Source organism: Magallana gigas, chromosome 2 (genome assembly GCF_963853765.1).
Source record: "Magallana gigas chromosome 2, xbMagGiga1.1, whole genome shotgun sequence".
Taxonomy (NCBI): domain Eukaryota; kingdom Metazoa; phylum Mollusca; class Bivalvia; order Ostreida; family Ostreidae; genus Magallana; species Magallana gigas.
Window position 1 is genome coordinate 42,921,285 of NC_088854.1, and position 19,567 is coordinate 42,940,851.

A 19,567-nucleotide genomic window follows, 5' to 3' on the forward strand; every position below is an offset into this window, starting at 1 on the left:
TCAAAAGCCAGTCATATCTTGTTGATTTCAAAGAGCCATGGATGAAATAGAGAGGCCTACGCCACAATGCTGTTTGACACAACTACCCAAAGTCCAAGCTTTGTTAAAATGGTTCTATATTATGCTGTAAAATCTTTGATAAAAAATCATTGTTACTTTTTACTTTGATTAGAACACTGAATAAAACTGCATTTACTGGATGTGTGTGATGAAATAGAATGATGAAGCCCTCGGTAGGGTAATTGTTGACACGCTCTGTAAACATGTACATTATCTTCAACATACGAAGACATTCGTATGGTTCTTTGGACCAAGCCTGGGGGTTTTGTATCCAGTGTACTTTTACTGTACATATAGCCTTGACTTTCGACAAACAAAAGCACGCTAAAAGGAAACGTTAATCTGATGTCTTAGATAATATTATATATAATGAGACGAATTAGATATTATTCATAATTTGTACCGGGCCAGTGGCTGTAGAAGAATTGATCAAATTAAATGGATTCCGATATATCCCACTTAGATGTGGGAGAACGGAGTCGGAAGCAATCCCAGTTGGGAATAGGAATCTCCGATGAACAGTTCAAGCTTTTATCGGTTATTATCAAATCTTGGTTAGACAAATAGCGGATAATTTTAATCTCGCAGAGCATTGAAAGTGTGGACTTTTGGAGGGTGCAGGTACAAACATCTTAGCGTGCAATACAAATCTCACCAAGCTAGATGATAATCTTTATTTGTTACTATAATGTATTGCTTATTAAGGTATTCAAATCTATGTTATTGATTTGTAAGACAGTAAGAGCAATAAGAAATTTCAGTATTGTTTTTAGAAATATTTTAATAGGAGTATGCATGGCTGCTCTAGATCCGATGTTTCATTTGAAAAACCTTCAACTTGAAGAAGTATACTCCCTATATGCGAGAAGGAAAGGTTTTCATTGACGGGCATTCGATCATGTCATATCCGGGCAATCTTGTGATTAAAAAAAAGAGCTACTATCCAAAAAATTTCAGGTCACATGACACTGCAAATACGGAAATATCTTAAATAATTAAGGTGGTATGGGACACCTGACTGTCAATATTAATGTGGATGAAAGTACACACTAATCAAAATAATTTAAATTTGATAAGATTTATAAAATTATACTTGATTTTCTATTTATTTCAATCGGAAATATGTCGCAATATGGAGATATCCCATACCACCTTAAAAACACTGAATAATATTCCTTGTTAGGCGCTGCCAGAGAAATTCAACTGTATGTGAACCTCATAACGAGCAAAAATAACAAGCATGGGGCATGAATTGTGTTTGCTGATAAAAACTCTGCACAACTTCATTTTGGGTCACGCCTTTAACATATTTGACACTATCCTCAGGTTTGATCAATGGATGTCACTACATCCGCTGCCTACGCATCTAGATCTGTTGAAGGCTCCAGAGTGGTGATCAGTCAATGTGTGTCATTACATCGTCCTCCTTTTTGCAACCAACATCATCGCGATGCTCTTTAATCCTGTTGCTAATTTTCTTTAGGTAAATTTTTCAGAATGTCGTCATACATGTCTCTGAAAAAAAATGTCTATAAAAGTTGTTTATTTGTATTTAAAAATTTAATCATACGATGGCTTAAACTTATATAAATAGAAGTAATAAGGAATCATTCTTTGAATATTATGAGGTGATAATTTCGGTCGGGGCGTGATCAAATCTATCATTAAGCCCTTCGGGCTTTATTGGAGTTGATCACGCCCCGACCAAAATTTTCACCTCATAATACTCAAAGAAGGACTCCTTATTCCTTAAATAAATAATAGCACAGTTTATATTAGAATTTAAAATTGTACACATTTTCACTGAAATCAGTAAAGGAAATTTGGGTCTTAGTAAAATGTTACATATAGTCCATGGTTACCACAGAGAAAACAGATTAAAAACACAAGGCCCCAACTAGATACGGATGCCACAGCTCGGTATCTAAATCATCTTGTCCAAGTTCCCACTTGAACCGCGAGTGTTTCTGATGATATTTACATTTTCCCGTGTCTTAGTTTGTAATAACACTTTTTTTATTTTGTTTGATTTCGATTTTATTATGTTTTGTCCAATACAGTTCATTATTGTTAATTTTAATATTTGATCGTACAATTGCTAAAAATTATACCGGTATAAGTATAAGTAATAACTCTTTGAATATGAGGTGATCAAATACGGTCGGGCGTAATCAAATCTCTCGATCATAACTTATTGAATTTGACAACCCCGATCGCATTTGATCACCTCATAATACTCAAAGAATGATTCCTTATTCCTTAAATATACATTTATATATAAGAAACAATGATGTAATAATAGGTTCTTAAGCTTTATAGACCCTGTCTTTTTTAGTCTTCGAGCGGGACATAGCGGTAGCAATTAATGGTGCCATTCCTGATTTCATTACAATGAAAAAAAAATTGTGTCGTCAAGATTGTGTATCAACCGATAAATTCATCCGATTCTTATTCTCGTCGGGAATTGCTTCTAGTTTAATTTTAATCATATTCAAATGGAATTTATTTATCAGAATCAATTCTAACAATGATTTTGATAGAAACAGTTACATGTATTTAAGGATGTGAAATAAGAAGCAGAAAATGGAATTACGTAAAGTAATACCCAATCTGTTTTAAGAAAATAAGGCATAATATATACATAACAAATTGAATATCAATTTTATTCATCATAAGCATTCGAATCAACAATAAACTAAAAAATATACCTTTAGAAAAGTTTTTTTTACAAACGTACCATTGTGATGAATACTTTTTGCGTATTGGTGATTCAACCTTTTGTTCATACGCGGGCAAATCACTTTCATAAAACTAGGAGATCGGGTTTATTTTACCCGGTACCATGAGGTTGTTTAGTATTTTAATTGCTTGTCGGTTTCATTTTGGAATATAAGAGAAAATACCCAGTAGTTAAAGAAATAATAAAACCGATTTTTTTCATTGAAATCATTGAGAATTGATTAAGGTGAACATCAAACCGACCGCATTTTAGAGTTCTCCCAAAATGGAGCTTTTTATGAACTTTTTCCTTTTTGAGATATTTTTTCTTGATAGTGTGAAATTAGGTTAACCACAATGTCTTTCATGAGCCTATCTAGGGAAAACACTTGTCGCTACCTCCGACCGGAACACTGATGGTAATCGCTGACGACGCAACTTTAGTACAAACTTTAGTACAAAAGAAAACATTAAACGACAAAAAACGTCTTATAGTATATTTCGTTCTTAGTAAATACTCCACATTTTTTTAATTGGACACAAAGTATTCACTTGGACGTTCAAGTCTGATTTGGCGACACGCACATAATGGGATATTAATACAAGGTCATCTTGTTTCTACATATCCATTTGTTGTCATTTAGACACCTAGATAAAGCATGCATGTGTGCGTTATTTATTTCGTCTGTCGCATCGTGCGTCGTTCTTAAATTCACGGTTGAACAAAGAGTGTATATTGGTGACACTCCATCTCCCATCTTCGCAAGCCAAGGGTTTAGTTTACGATCTGCTTGCAGTGGCATATTTAGAGGAGTGTTACAGAGGCTGCAAACAACCCTAATCCTTCGTAATATTTTGAAAAAAAGAGATATATAAAGATAGTAGGTGGGAGGGCTTATATTTGTTATAAGTATGTATGATATACCAGTATGTACGTGATTAGACAATTCAACATCCTGTCAACCTGGTGTGCCGAAAACATATACGAATCCTACAGTACAGCTCACGAGTATCCCGACAAAAACACCGACCACCGTGTTTGAAAGTCCACGCTGAGCGTGGAAGTGTCGGTACCTTTGATCTATTGTTCTCTGTTACGGCCACGGAACGATAAAAAACACGGTGCGACACGGTGCAACGCGATGCAATACGGACAGTAACACGGTGTAACACGCGGTATTTACCTGTGAAAAAAGGAGGATTTAGGAATAAAACTTATAAAGAATAAAATATTTATTGATGTACGTAAGAGAATGAAAGAAAAAGACAAAGAAATAGAAATAAATAAAATTCTTAGGCACGCAATTTTCAGACGGGTTGATTTTTGTTGATATTAAAAATCGATATCGCCCACATAAAAGTTTGATCAATTAAAACTCTAACACTTTCTTTTCCTTTTTAACATTCAAATAAACGGTTCCATAAGTTTTTGTTTCAGTCCGTTTTTAAACGTAGTAGTAATCGTAGTTACTGTAGTTTGGCAGTTTCAATAGTGCATAGAACCATAACTGTGCTCTTTCTCACTTATACTCTATTCAACGATAACAAATCTAACGGGTTGTCGAAAACAAATGTACTTTCTCTAAGTAATATAATTATACAGCTTTATATCTAATATATTTTCAAATTTTCTTTCTTTTATACATATGTCTGATGTACTTGTACCTTGTAGTACCGCACGGTACATATTAATAGCGCTAAGAATCCGTGGATCGGTACTTGATATTTTTTTAATTTCATCTTTATAGCAACTTGAGTTTAGAATTTATTTGTGTTCCAAGAAACTACAGTTTACTCAGTATTGCAATAATTACTGTTTGATTGTTTAATGATCGTCATATGAGAGAGAGAGAGAGAGAGAGAGAGAGAGAGAGAGAGAGAGAGAGAGAGAGAGAGAGAGAGAGAATACCAGTATGAGTTTAATTTAAGTACATTTTACTTGTAATTCAGTGTAATAAGTTAGATTTATAGTTTCCATTATATTGAACCCTTTTACCTAAAATTGCGATAGAATATATGCAGTCAGGGTCCACGTGCTATCCCTGTCAATCAAATCAGCCCGCGAGATAGACCACGTGCTCCTTCCATGATATGGAAAAATGCCGTTCTATTGTTTTTTTAAGTCCGCAAAATATAAAAATGGTTAACAATAAAGTATTCAGTGTTTGTAATGTTTAGTGTCTTTATTCTTATACTGCATGTATGAGGGTTGGTTGGAATATTACGTTGTAAACTCAAAATATCTCTCTCTCTCTCTCTCTCTCTCTCTCTCTCTCCGTACTTTTGTGCAATCATTTTAGAATTATCAGAGTTCTATTTGTATAAATTTAATTCATTTATTTTAGATCCATTGTTTTAATAACGATTTCAACACAATGACTAAAAGTTTGTAAAGTTCACGATGTAATAAGATTTTTCGTTAAAATTTCGCCGCTATTTCACATCAATAAAGTTGTGTGTTCTAAATGCTTGCAAAAAGTGACCGGTATTATCTCATTCATCTTTTTTAATCAATCAGGTTTTTTTCGTATATACATGTATGTGTACCCGGTAAATATTTCCCGGTAAATAATTTCTTATCGCAAGTTAATACTTTGAAATTCACGCATTTATAGAGTTGCTGAATTGTTCCCCGGATCCACGCACCGAAAGTCTTACGTGTAGTTGTTTGTGTACATATCTACAGACAATGTTTTTTGTTTGTTAGAGATTAGGAAAAATCATTGAACTAACAAAGTAGAAGGAAGATATATTCAGACCATACACAAGACGGGTTGTGATGAGTTACCAAACAGGTGTTCGCGGAAAGGTGTGAATAACGGCATCTCGAGTACACCTGTTCAGACGTCCAAATATACACAAAGTTAGTTGTAAATTCCAATGACACCTAACAAGACAGACAATAACACCTGTTATGTATAGAACCCAAGATGAAAGACAATGCTGTGTATCTGATCAGCTTCCGTACATCGCACGAGTGTTTTTTTTTTCATGTGAAATCACGAGGCCATTACCAGCTATACGGAAATAAAGTTGAAAATTATTTTATGAAATGCGGGAATATTTTTAATACAAGTACGATGCTTGAATATAATTTAACAAGAGTTTGTTCATGTATTTATCTATAATCTATAATATAAAAGTGATTTTTTGTTTATTTATTGCTACATAAATAGCTGAAGTCCAAATTATTCGAGTCACCGGTAATATGGGGTTGTTATTTACCACAGCACATCAACAGCACATGTTTTTAGAAAAACATGATCTGAAATGTTTTTATTTCTCATTTTTAATTGGTTTAAAGAAAGGCTGTAAATTAATTGATAAATCAGAAAGTGTATACAGATAACAGAAATAAGACGTTTAAGCTCCCGACATTTTAATAGGATCGTCAGTTACAACATCACGTGTGTTTAGGGGAAAAAAACCAAGATGAATTAAATTGATTTGAATTTTGATTATATATTAATTGATTATTAAATATTTTTGGTAAATTTATTTCAATTTATTTAAGTATAAATGAATTAAAAGGTACCCATTTACGTCGAGTTTTCAGATCACAAAAAATTAACTTCACGTTGACAGCCTCGACAATTTTCTGGGTCCGTGCAACTTAAGTCGACATTCTTTTTTTTTTTAATGTGAAAAGGATATATATGTTTCAACCCTTGTTTAGCCATAATTTCTTTATTTCTAAACGTACGCTATTTCTATCAACGTCTCAGGTGACGATATCCACGGAGTAACACAGTGGCCACGGAGTTACACAGGCGGCCACGGTGCGACACGGTGCTTTTTCTTGAATTTTCCAATACACATACACGGTGTCACACCGTGTGCACGGTGCGACACAGACCGTTTTCCACCGTGTTTTTTACACGGTGGGTGTCGGGATACTCGTGAGCTGTACTGTACATTAAACTTGATAGTTGAAGGGTGTTTCTGTACTACTTTGGAATCATTAGAATTCGTGGTGCTTCAGTTTTCGTGGTATTCTTATTTAACCTCCTCCACGAATTTACATCCTCGACGAAAACAAATTTTGAGGAGCTAATTTTCTTACTAAAACCGAAAACCGACGGATCCACGAAGTTACATCCCCACAAATAAGGAAAAAATCCGCAATCCAAGAAAATTGGCCCCACGAATTTAAATGATTACACATATGTTTATAAAAATTAAAATGTATCTGCTTATTGTCCGCCTCATCGGGAGTCCATTAAGATTGATATGCTCGTAACTAGTCGAGCATTTTTCAATCACGTATGTTTTTATTTCAACTTGGCGCAATAATGTTCACGAGTTGCTGTGATTTTAATGAATTTTAATCGCTTATAAGTTATGCATTTTGTCTATATAGGAATTTTAAGCTATTAGTAGATTTAAAGTTGGAACATAAATCTGTAAAAATGGTACGCGTCTGTTTTTGGTTTCGTTTGCTTGTTTTTTGGTTTTTTTTTTGTTTTTTTTTTTTGGGGGGGGGGGTGGGTTGAAAATCAACTCCCTTGTTTACGGTAGAGTCTAAAAGGTCTATCGATGTCAATCTTTTTTAAATGAATTTCGTACATTTGTGACAAGAATTACTGGAGAGAGAGAGAGAGAGAGAGAGAGAGAGAGAGAGAGAGAGAGAGAGAGAGAGAGAGAGAGAGAGAGAGAGAGAGAGAGAGAGAGCTCTGTAATTCCTTGGCTTACATAGATTTACTATCTTGGGAACTTTTTCAATAAAGAGAGATATGAATATAATGAAGATTATATCTCACTTAAGTTTCACTTAGAATTATTTTCTGCGGACGAAAACTTGATAATGGGGAAGGAAAAGTCCGATTTATATATTGTCAGAACCCGATTTAAATGTACTAGAATGAACAGGGAAGTTGTGTCATCGTTTCAAAGATCTCGTGTAAGCTGAATGAAACTGACAAAATAATTCATCCGAGTTTTTATATTTAAAATAATTAGAATTTTCAATGAAAAGCAAAGTAGCAATTTAGGATCACTATCAAGCATCAACCTCAAATTACTTTATTATATGCAGTACTATCATAGAATATAAGCCATCGTCATAGGGTATTGCTTAAAAACAAACTTAACGGGCATTATTACAAACGCCAATTGTTGAGTATTTGCAACTCTATATATTTAGAGTAGTTGCTGTTTTGAATTGGTAATAAGTATACAAAATTCTTGAACTTCAAAGTCAAAATCTGATACTGTGGAATCATTAGATTTCGTGGTGGCTCAATTTTCGTGGAATTCGTGGGTACCTCTCATCAACGAATTAACATCCTCCACGAATTAATAAATTAGGGTAATAAAGTCATATTTCCTCTGTATGTTTGAGAGAATACACGAAATTACGTCCTCACGAAGTTGTAAAATTTAAGCAATCCACGAAAATTGGCCCCCACGAAAGTTAATGATTCTACAGTATTAATCTGATTTTAATCTTATCCATTGATCCTCAATGCTACCGTTTATAATATGATATAGTTGCTACATGTACGTAGTAACATATCATATAAACGGGAGCATAGAATATCCGATTTTAATCAGATTGTGATGATACGATGAATTACAATTCAGTTTGAAGAAAGTTAAATTTCTAATACAAAAAAAAATATAACGATTTTTTATAAGTTAATTGAATCGTTTAATTGAGTTTGACGCCAATCGAGTGATACAAAATGTCCATTGTTTATTGGAAGAAAATTGAGAAAATAGTCATGGAGGAAATACCATGAAGAAAAAGGAGAAGAGACGTGCACACGGCCTTCAAATCTAGCTCCAATCCAAAATCAACAATTTATCTGTAATCCTCCCTGGCCACGAGTTTCTGCAACCCTTGACTACCATAGATGTTTAACTGACTGATTGATTTGAACATATTTTTATTGTACAAAAATACAATTGGGATTGGGCACAAGTTCCATAACTTAGACGGCCCTCTCCCAAAACTGACTGATTATATGTTAAGGTCTTTTTAGCTCACCTGAACTGAATTTCCTAATCACATTTTGTTTGTCGTCCGTCTGTCTGCCAACTTTTCACATTTTCAACATCTTCTCCAGAACTACTGAGCCGATTTCAACCAAACTTGACACAAAGCACCCTTAATTATACTTGAGGAGAAGATTCAAAGTTGTGAGAATCATGACCCACGGGTTAGAGTGGGGCCACTTGCGGAGTTGAACTTTTACATAGGAATATATAGAGTAAATCTTTAACAATCTTCTTCTCAGTGACTAATCAGCCAGGAAAAGCTGAAACTTATCTTGAAGCATCCTCAGGTAGAGCAGATTCAAGTTTTTTCAAATCATGATCCCCGGGGATAGTTTGGGGTCAAAACATGGGGATGGGGGGGGGGGCAAAATGTACGTTGAATATAATTATATAGAAAAATCTTTAAAATCTTCTAAAAATCATTTGCCTAGAAAAGCTGTAACATTAATGAAAGCAACCTCAGATGATGTAGATTCAAATTCATTCCAATCAAAATCTTGAGGAGTAGGACGGGGGCACATTGGGGGTCCAATTTTGCAAAGGAAAACATTTTAATTATTCACAAAAAACTGAAATGTTTTAATATAAGGTTTTATTTATATGCAAGCGTTTTGACAAATTGCTGATTCGTTAAAATTGTTTAGACTTTGGCCCCTGGACAATATTTGGGCCTCACAAGAGGTTCAGAGTTTGATGTAGGTTTATCCAATATATAAACAATTGTTGAGGATCTTTTTCAGAACTGATGCTCAACATGTGACATGACCTTAAAAATCATCGTGTAAGAAAAGGGACTTGATTATAAACATAAGAATATCCAGGGTGAAAAATGGATTATATTTGTACAGGATCTACATGTATTATACTACATTCACAGTCCAGATAGTTCGTATTATTACTACTTTTGAAAGCTGATTTTATCATACCTTAATGTTCCTCAGGTGAGCAATGTGGTCCATGTACCTCTTTTTTCACAGCTTTAGTTGACAGCAAATTGAAAGGGGGGCTTCACCTTTTCAGAAATCTTGACAAGCAAAAAAAAAAAAATATGGGTAAGGGTATGGTAAAGCTTATAACTTTGCAAAAAAAAGTAGGGGGGATGGGGGCAAAGCCCCCCCCCCCCCCCCAGCCCCCGGTTCCGACGCCTATGGGCGATCAATATATAATTATCTAGCCTATGGTTATATAACCATATAAGAAATTGAATTATAATTATCACTAAAACAAAATTAACGTGTAAAGTATATTTCAAAATTGTTATATATACATATACTGACCACTTTCTTTGTTATTGAAAGAGTATCAATTAAATGGGTTGATACTTACGTCGACCTTTATAATTATTACTTTATTTGCCCCCCCCCCCCCCCCCGTTTATCAATTAAAGGGGGTGGTGGTGGTATTTTTAATTAGTACTTGTCCCACCTCCCTCTCCTTCCCATCCTGTTATATTCATTATAAATTGATCCCAAAGCATTTCATGCAGTTCATTTTTAGATTATTACATTGCAATTTTTATATCACATCCTATATTTGCCCAAGGTCTCTGTATATTCGCCCGAGGACCGTCAGGGGTGTGATATAACATCCGAAGATTGCCGAAGAGAGATGTAATATAAATCTTATATCACACCCCTAGGGTTTATATCACACGGTAGGCGAAATTTCTGTTTATATCGGATAGGGCGGAAAAGGGTATATTTTCTATAAGTATATCGATACGATATATCCGTGTATCGTATCTTTGAAGATATATCTTATATGTAACTAAGGATATTTGCGTTTTTCCGATTGTCTTGCTTTATTTAATACTATAATACTATATACTATAAAAATCTACATGCTACATGCATTGATCGACTTTTCATTTGTCTGTTATTTGCAAAAATCCGGAAATATCTTGTTCAACGAAAAAACAAGATATTATGCTACTTCCTGCCATTTCAAGTTAAATGCGCGGGCATGTTTAAACTTCCTTAGTTACGTAAAGGTATTGCTAGAGAGAAGCTGCGTTTTCGTGACTCCCAAAGATTGATAGTTTGTGAATACTATCAATCTTTGCCTTCGCCCATCGATTCGTCGAAAGTGTCCGGTGCTCGTGTGTGGTTATACATCGTTCAATTGGAACAGTTTATCAACTGTAAATTTATTTTTATTCTTTAATTACTATTAAACCTCAGAAATTTGAAAGGCAATATTAGATTTTTTGAAATTCATCGTGTCCAAAGATGAAGGACACTATGATTGTGACAAGTGAAGTCCTGCCAAAGCGTGAACCGATTGTAGTAAATCGGGACGTTTGGTACAGCTTCATGAGCAAAGAGGATGCCGACCCTCAGGCCTGCTGGCTTGAGAGGAAGCGGCAAGAGAGGATGGAAGTAAGTTTTTGCTTAAAATGAAAGAAATGTTTCTATTTACATTTGTTATTAATCTAATTTTTTTTATTGTTTGAAATACATTCATATTATTTAAGGCTGAAAAAGCTGCCCTAGGAGCTTCTACATCTAGAGTTTCTACATCTGAAACTTCTTCCTCTGGGTCTGTGGTCTTGGACTCCATGAAATTTAGAAATATTCAGCAGAAAGGTAGGGGTATTTCCATTTTACTTTTATATATTTATTGGATCCTGTTAGCATTTACTTGGCTCTCCATAAAAAAAGTTTACTTGCCTTCTCTGAAGAAATGACAAAAGGTTTGCAATCTTCAACCCAAAATATTTTTATCAAACCCTTTTTTTTTCTTTTTGTTATTAGAAATACAATTATTATAGCAAATCTATTTTCTATTGGATTAAAATAGTCAGCTGTTTGATGTAGCTTTCATTAAATAGAAACATCTTCCAACACTGAGTTCAGGAGATTTATTAAATTTATTGAAGGTTAGTGGGGGGTGGGCTGTTAAAGGATTGACTTTTAGATCATTAGATTTTCAGAAAAATACATTCATTTTTATTTTAATATTTCTCAATTTTTAAATCATTTAGAAACTTTGTTATGAAGGTATCATTTATTTGAGGAATGTATTTATACAATTATAGTGGACAGAAACCAAAACCAGACACCGTCTCCACCAAGTTCAGTTTCTCCACCAAGTTCAGTTTCTCCACCAAGTTCAGTTTCATCAACTGCATCAGATGATGAGGTACCCAGGAACCTTAAAACTGCATCAGATGATGAGGTCCCCAGAAACCTTAAAAGATCATCTCCCAAGACTGAAAATGAAACTGGTAGTGCACCACTCTCAGGTCATATACAGGCTTCAAACAGCAAGCACTATGCCAATATTGGCAAATATTTGAATGAGATCTACAACAGAGAACAAATATGTGACATTTCATTCAAACTGGGCAGCATCATTTACCCAGTGCATAAAGTCGTTCTTGCTAGTCAGAGTCCTTTGTTTGAGAAGTTGTTTAACAGCAAGGACTTTACTCAGCCACCTATCAGACCTAGGCAAATTAGAGTTAATGGAGTTTCAGAAGGTGCATTGAAGGCATTCCTAAATTGCATCTATTCTGGCAATATAAATCCCATGAAGCCTGATTGTCTGCATGAGGTACTTGATCTCTCTCGGATGTTTGAAGTGCAGCAAATCACACAGATGTGTTTGCAGAAAATCTCCTCTCTGAGTCACCATGACATGCTTGAACTTTTGAAAAAGATGAGGAGTCGTAAAGATGTGCAACTTCATAGCATTCTAATGGATGCCATAGCCAAAAATTTTATGGAGATAAGGAACGGTTCCTCTTTCTTTGGCTTAGATGTGGACACAGTCTGCATGATTTTGTCCAATGATAGGCTCAATGTGAGTTCAGAGATGGACATTTTTGAGAGCGCTGTAAGTTGGCTTCACCATCCTGAGGATCGAATGAAGCATCTGGAAAGAGTGATGGACATGGTCAGGTTCTCACACCTATCAAGCCAGCAATTGATGGAATGCTTCATAAAATGCCCCGCCCTTAAGCAGAGCCCCCATTGTGTGGGCTTGATCACTATGGCTAACTGGTAAGTACATGTACTCTTCAATATTACCTTACTTTTTATATATGAAAAGGAAAAATCATAGGTTTATAGCTTGAAATTAAATGATAGACCTAATCATAAACATAAGTAATAAGGCATATACATATATATTACCAGTCTGTTATGTAAAACATGCATATTAAAGGATCTACTCCTTTTTATTTTGAAAAAAAATGACAGTGTAATAAAGAATATCTGAATTCAATGCATCTTTCATACCTTGGTGTAGGGTTCAAACCTCCATCAGCCTCAACCAGCAAGACCCTCTGAATCTGGAGATTCAAGAACCTCGGAGCCTTGCCAACAGTGGAGGGAGTGTTGAGCAATATCTAAAGGTGCATGAATAATTATGTTTCTTTATAACATGACTACATACCGAATTATTTTTCTTTTCAAAATAATTTATGCTAAGTTTTTTATTTCAGTTTCTTTTATTTATATAGAATTATACAAGCAAGTATAAAATAATTTTACTTCCACAATAAAAGATGATTTTTCTTTTAATTATAAACAACTGAATTGACAGCATTATCAGGTTTGCTAAATGTGCAACGTACAAATCGTGCTTAGATAGATTGATCATCTGTTTGTAAATAAAGTATCATCAAACGTAAGTACAGTATATCTATGTTAAAAACTTAACTCAACACTGGAATGAATCAATGGAATGACTGTAATGATTATAAATCACCTTGAAATTCAGTTGTTTGCCCTTTCTTGATTCGTAATAATCATAAACTTAAGAAGGGAAATTCAGTTTTCTTTTCAAAGTTGTATGCATAAGAATTAATATGATTAATATGATGCCCAGAATTTTATTAGATATACCTACATGAATTACATTCTTATTTATTTGTTGACTTGGAGAGAACAAAAACTTCTTTTTGAGATGGCCTAAAATCATAAATATATTTGGTAGATCATATTATTTTCTTGAAATGTTTCAATTTTACATTCAAAAATATTCCAATGTGCATTGTAAACATAAGCTATTTCAACATTTTAATGTTACATTCCAGGATGATTCTTATCTTTATTTCTGTTCTTCTGACCTATTCCTTTTCTGTCTTTCTTCTTTCTGTTGCCCGTATAGACACACTGTAGCTCTGAGTTCAAGGAACCCGATGTCACTTATGACATTGTTCTAATGACTGAAGATGCTATCAAGGATTTTAATCGTCATGCCTGTTCCCAAAGTCAAAGCTGGTCCACCATTTCTGCACCTTGTATCAAGCAATACAGGGAATCAAAATGTAATATTTTATTGTCAACATACCATCAAAAAAATTGATGTGAAAATGATATAAAAAGAAGGATAAAACCGTAAAAAGTATATATTTCCAGGCTCATCATAATAAAATTGACATGTACAAGTACACGTAGCATTGTTTGACTTTCAGTAGTTATCATTTAATTCAGTAAAACTCATTCACATGTATAAAGACCTCTTGGGATAAAGGAATTTTATTTCTTAAAGAGTATGATTATTTATATTAGTAGAAGAAAGTTTAACTGTACAAATGATGGGTGAAATATTATAATTTCATTCATAAATCCAAACTAAACCTTTTCTATTATCCAAGTTCCTTGTTAGCGAGTTTTACTGTAGGTGGTTACCTTGGAAACAATTAATGTACTATTTAGGTACAGCTTAGATAGCCATCTTATTTGTACATGACTACTTTTTAATCATTTCATTTAATTATGTCACCTTTATTCAATTGATGTTGTTGGCAAAAAGGCATGGATAGTTGGATACTTTCAAATTTAAGTTGATCAAGGTTTAAACTACAAACCTTATCAAAGTGCATTAATGCTCCTAATTTTTAGACACTTCAAATATTTAAATTTGAAATTCATTTAGAAGATGTTATTATTACGGTCTGTCCCAGGGACAGAGTATAGAAAACTTCTTTACAAAGAATTTCATTATCAATTTGGAAATTGATGTTGAAACATTATCATGCAGTTAGATATTCAGGTAAACAGAGATAGGGACTTGCTTCCTAATTATGTACATATGATGACCAGAGTTTATTATTTTGTAATAACTGAACTTCCTTAAAAGTAAAACAGCTTATTATATTATCATAAATATAAATATATACCTAGGGTCTGTGATGAACGACAAAGAAAAAGAGAATGACATTAAAGTTCTGGCATGGCTGGCTGGAAAGCCAGCCAGTGGCTTTAACAATCATCCCAACCCGACTGGACTACAAAGCATGGATTGTATGATGGGGAGGAAACCAAAGCAAAAACATGTTTCCATAATGGAGGGAAAATGCAATGACAAACATGTCAAAAAGAAAAGGAGTAAAAGAGATCGAATGCAGGACATGCCCTTCTCTGATGGTGGTAGGGATTCTCGTACAGAGATGGTATGGGGAGGAGACCAGTGGTACATGGTTGGTAAGTAGATACAGTTCTACCTCATTTTATAGAATGTCAGTAACTCTTAATACATGTACCATGGACATCTGGAAGTAAATTGGAAGTTCTCTCCAGTGTTTCTTTTGTCTCTACTCTGTGGATATCCTTCTCTTTGATCATCAGTTCAAAATATTAGATAATGAAGCCTGACTTATGACCAGGGTTGTCTCTAAAAATTGAAGTAGAAGGAAGAAATAAAAATATATAAGGGGGGTCTGGAGGTCTAGCTTATAGTAGATTGTGTTTGAAATGCAATAATAGCTGGGTAATTACATCATTATAGGCGGGGAATTCAAGATTGTAGTAATAGATAGATCCAGGGGGTCAAATTTCCATGGGACTTTCAAGTTTGACGGGGTTTGGGGCAAAGCATGTCACAAAATCAGCAAAAACTGCAACTGACCAAATTAATTTTCATTTTGAAGAAAATTTTAATATATATTTGTCAAATCAAATCATGTTAAAATCAATGCAAGATGATCTGATTATGCAATTTTTGTAGGTGGAACCAGGTACAAAGATTCGGATTGTCCCTCCCCCACCAATAAAGTATTGGTGTACTCATACGAGACCAAAGAGTGGAGCCCAGTGGCTCCATTGAATATTGCCAGGATGGAGCATTCCCTTTGTGAAGTAGATGGCTATATATTTGCTATTGGTGGAATAGGTGAAGGCAATCGGTATGTACCAGTATGTCTTCACAATTTTCAGGACAAGAAGAGAAATATTGATTAAAATTAATGGAAAGAAATTTGGGTGATAACTTTTAGAATTATTTTCATATATTTTTCATCAATTCAGCTTGCTTTCTTCGGTGGAATGTTATAATCCTAGAACCAATTGTTGGTTCTATGTGAAGGCACTCCCTGAGCCCAGGGCTGCTGCCTCTACCTCGGCTGAGGAGGGCAATGTTTGTCTGAAAGGGGGATACAGTCAAATGAATCATGGGCAGCCCTCCAGTTTTTACTATGAGAACAAAGTTGAATTGTTCTACAACATGGAAACCAATAAGTAAGTAAAGAAGTCATATTAAAGCTAGGTCATCATAGCTTTTCTTGTCTTATAAGACTTGTCTGCCTTTATTATCAATGAATTTTAGTACCAGGTAAATGATGTAAGTAATGTGTGAACTTTTTCATATTTTTCTTTGCTTTTGTATTTATTTTAAGGTTTAATTGTGATAAAATTATATTTCTCATTTATTCACTGGATTAGTTATACTAAACAGTTTTTGTAATTCATAAATGCACATTATGATTATAAAGTAATCTTTTCATATTTTTTTGTTTTCAGGTGGTTAAGAAAATACTGAGGCCCATCCATCTTTTCTGGAGTTTTTTTTAAGGACAATTTTAAAATCTAAACTTTTTTTTTAAGTGGATATTTTAGAAACATTTATGTAAAATGGGGCAAGAGTAATTAAATTGTATGCAACTGTTGGTATTCAGGTTTTTTTTTTATTATTTTACTTTGAATTTATTTTATAAGTTTGCATGTAATGAGTATGAAAATTCCCGGCCTTGAAATAGAACCCGTATTGTTTGGGCTTAATTGCTATGGCAAAATGGTCAATACTTGTACTCTTGTAAGTCAATATACCATACTTTTCAAAAATATTCAAATTGTGATTGTTTTGTTTCTGGTTGGTTTTTTTTTTTTTAGAAAATTGATCTAATAACATTTTTTTAATAACTATTTAAAAAATATATCTCAAATAATTTTAATGGAATAAAAGTATCAACATGCAGTGATTTCAAAGCCTTTTTTTAAAACCTTGCTTTAGGGTAAAAAAATCAACAAGATCCTCTGAATCTGGAGGCTTCCAAGCACAGGAACATTGATCTCAATCTCGAACCTAATGTTCAACAATATCTTGGTATATCTTTCAATTTAATGTAAATGAATACTCTTCAAGATACTTCAATAATTCAGTTCTTTTGAAAAACATTGCAAAAATTGGTCTAGTACTGCTGGGGAAGAAACTATATTTTTCAAGTAAAGTTTATTTTAGAATGAGATTCTAGAAATTTAATGGGAAAAATGTACATGTAATTACATATAATATGATACATTACTAGGGAAAGGGTCTGAGTGATTTTAATTAACTTGGTTTTTAGTAAATAAAATGAAGGCCAATAGTATTATCAAGCCTAGTCATATCAATTAATTACTAGTAATTTGTAATATGATGATTAGATTTTATTTTGAATGAACTTTTTTTTATGGAAAACTTGTACGTATTCAAAATTAGTTTACCATGTACATATTTAACATACAAATAAACACACACACACATATGGAGGGTAATCGTGTTCAAAAATCCAGACATGTAAACTTGTAAATCAGAATATGCAATCATGTTGGTGTGTGAGTCTGATAATAAAAGTGTGATATTTTGATGTGTAACATATAAAAAATTGGGGCATAAAATTCATGTAAGATTTGACTTAGTTCCTTCGTATGATGCACATTTTGCAGCTTTATTGTTTTCATTATTTAATTAAACCTTTAACTTTGCAATCCGTAGTTTCTGCATTTGTATCTTCAGGCTCGGCAATAGCACATCTGATATGATACAAATTGACAAATGTATGTCTTCAAGTTTGTCGAATTTTGACATGACCTTATATGGCAACTGCCTTGCTGCGGGAAAAGGCATGTCGTAATCGCCAGAATGGACAAAAAATAAACATAATATTCAGCTAAACTGTTACAATAACCTTTTAATGAACGACACTTAGGTTCATGTATATAAAAATTGTTGCCGATGTGACAAATGCACTAATTTTTGTAATATAATTCTCATGGTATTATACGATATTGTAAAAACTTAAAGAAATGCCTAATATCTTATTTCTCTAATATTTTGACATGAAATTTAAACTGGAATATAAGTACCGGTAATGCGTACTCTTCTAGAAAATAGACGGATCAAGAAATTTCCCAAGGGGGTATATATTTTGTGCGGCATGGGGTTTTGGAGACCGCTGTGAGGTCACATGTAGCTCCATTGCTTCTGAATTCTAAGAATTTTTTAGAGAAAATTTTTAACCCGTTTTTCCAATCATTATTGAAATAGTGAAAATGGCGGGCAGGCGAGTGGCTGCCAAAAATGTACCCTTATTGTATCTATAACTCCTAGTACAGTTTTTAAGATAGGAAGTTGTTCTTTTGCAGATCAATTATACATGTATCAGAGGTATTGAAATTGCTAGGATTTAAATTTCTGATAATTTATGAAAAATATCAGCTGTTAAACTTAGTCATTTTTTGGCAAAAACATTGCATATAGAGTACCCCATTTCTTTGCATAGGTAGTACGCGGGGTGTTAAGGAAGCATATATGGGCAATCAATTTAGAGTCTTATTTTGACTGTTATATTCAAAATCGTGAAATTAAATAACTATTTTGAATAAGATCAAATAGATGTCAGTGCAATCATTACTGCCACATTGGTGCATTATCACGTGACAACTATAAATAGGTTAAGTACTGTATGTTTCTTAACTAAAAATGAGATAAAACAACACTAACCTGCGGTTTCCAAAATAAAATAAACATACAAAGTGAAGGCAAAACATCTCAGTTTAATCAAAACCGCTGCTAGAATTCTATGTTCTTCTTAATTCAATAGTTATTCACCCAACTCTCTCGTAAAACCTTCCCAACTGTTATAAAGTTTGCTCGGAAAATATATGGTATGTTGCATCAAAACAAAACACAACATGCGATTCTAGCAGCACTTTTCAATCTATAAGTATTGATCAAACTATATAACGAAACGTATAAAATTTCATGTTTAAATTGTTCAATATATACGCGGTAGTGCTGTTCCATAAAGTAGGATTTTTATATCGGAAACAACGACAGAGGAAAGCCTGGCCGAGAAATAAAAGCAAATTTACATACCTTTTAGCGAATGATTGATAAAACTAACATCTCTCCCAGTATCCTTATGTTGAATTCTCAATATATCACACCACAATACTTTATTAGAGTTCTTAGATTAGTTATATATTTTGAATATGTTTACAATGCTTTCCGATCAAATTCACACGACATTCAACTTTTAGTCGTGACGTCATCAAGTTGTAAATCTACGTAATACAAACTTATTTCTGAGAAAAAAAATTGTCTTCAGTATTTTATGTGTTTGATCTTCGTTTCGTTGCTTAGAGATTTGTGATTTTCATATATATAACTCAGATTCCATATATGCTTAATTAACCCCCGCGTATTTATCAATATTCAGATTTGACAAATGGACTATTTTTTATATTGTGGATACAGGCGCCAGCTTTTCTCTTGTTATTTTTCTGAATTTGGTAGAATA

General features: G+C 33.6%; 1 protein-coding gene and 1 long non-coding RNA gene across 6 annotated transcripts; one reads left to right on the forward strand and one right to left on the reverse strand.

Annotated features, from left to right (window-relative positions):
• Window positions 1-1,502: 1,502 nt before the first annotated feature.
• LOC117681319 (uncharacterized) lies at window positions 1,503-19,284 on the reverse strand. 5 transcript variants are annotated; one of them, XR_010711156.1, is made up of 7 exons: window positions 19,144-19,284; window positions 13,853-14,023; window positions 13,633-13,694; window positions 13,020-13,129; window positions 9,705-9,802; window positions 8,768-8,887; window positions 1,503-1,575 (listed from the first exon to the last, which is right to left on the reverse strand). It is a non-coding gene; the product is annotated as an uncharacterized lncRNA (long non-coding RNA). The 5 variants fall into 5 exon arrangements; XR_010711154.1 differs by lacking the exon at window positions 8,768-8,887; XR_004595972.2 differs by lacking the exons at window positions 8,768-8,887; window positions 13,633-13,694.
• LOC105330609 (kelch-like protein 3) lies at window positions 11,007-16,685 on the forward strand. Its single transcript, XM_034445212.2, has 9 exons — window positions 11,007-11,156; window positions 11,252-11,363; window positions 11,816-12,782; window positions 13,030-13,135; window positions 13,894-14,053; window positions 14,913-15,212; window positions 15,736-15,913; window positions 16,035-16,244; window positions 16,527-16,685. Exons 1-9 carry the CDS (start codon window positions 11,007-11,009, stop codon window positions 16,543-16,545), a joined length of 2,202 nt encoding a protein of 733 aa, XP_034301103.2. The 3' UTR covers window positions 16,546-16,685.
• Window positions 19,285-19,567: the final 283 nt, after the last annotated feature.

Coding starts and splice junctions, on each gene's coding strand:
- LOC105330609 (XM_034445212.2), top strand. CDS start 11,007: ATGAAGGACACTATGATTGTGACAAGTGAAGTCCTGCCAAAGCGTGAA. Junction 15,213..15,735: donor AGACCAGTGGTACATGGTTG/GTAAGTAGATAC, acceptor CAATTTTTGTAG/GTGGAACCAGGTACAAAGAT. Junction 15,914..16,034: donor GGAATAGGTGAAGGCAATCG/GTATGTACCAGT, acceptor TCATCAATTCAG/CTTGCTTTCTTCGGTGGAAT.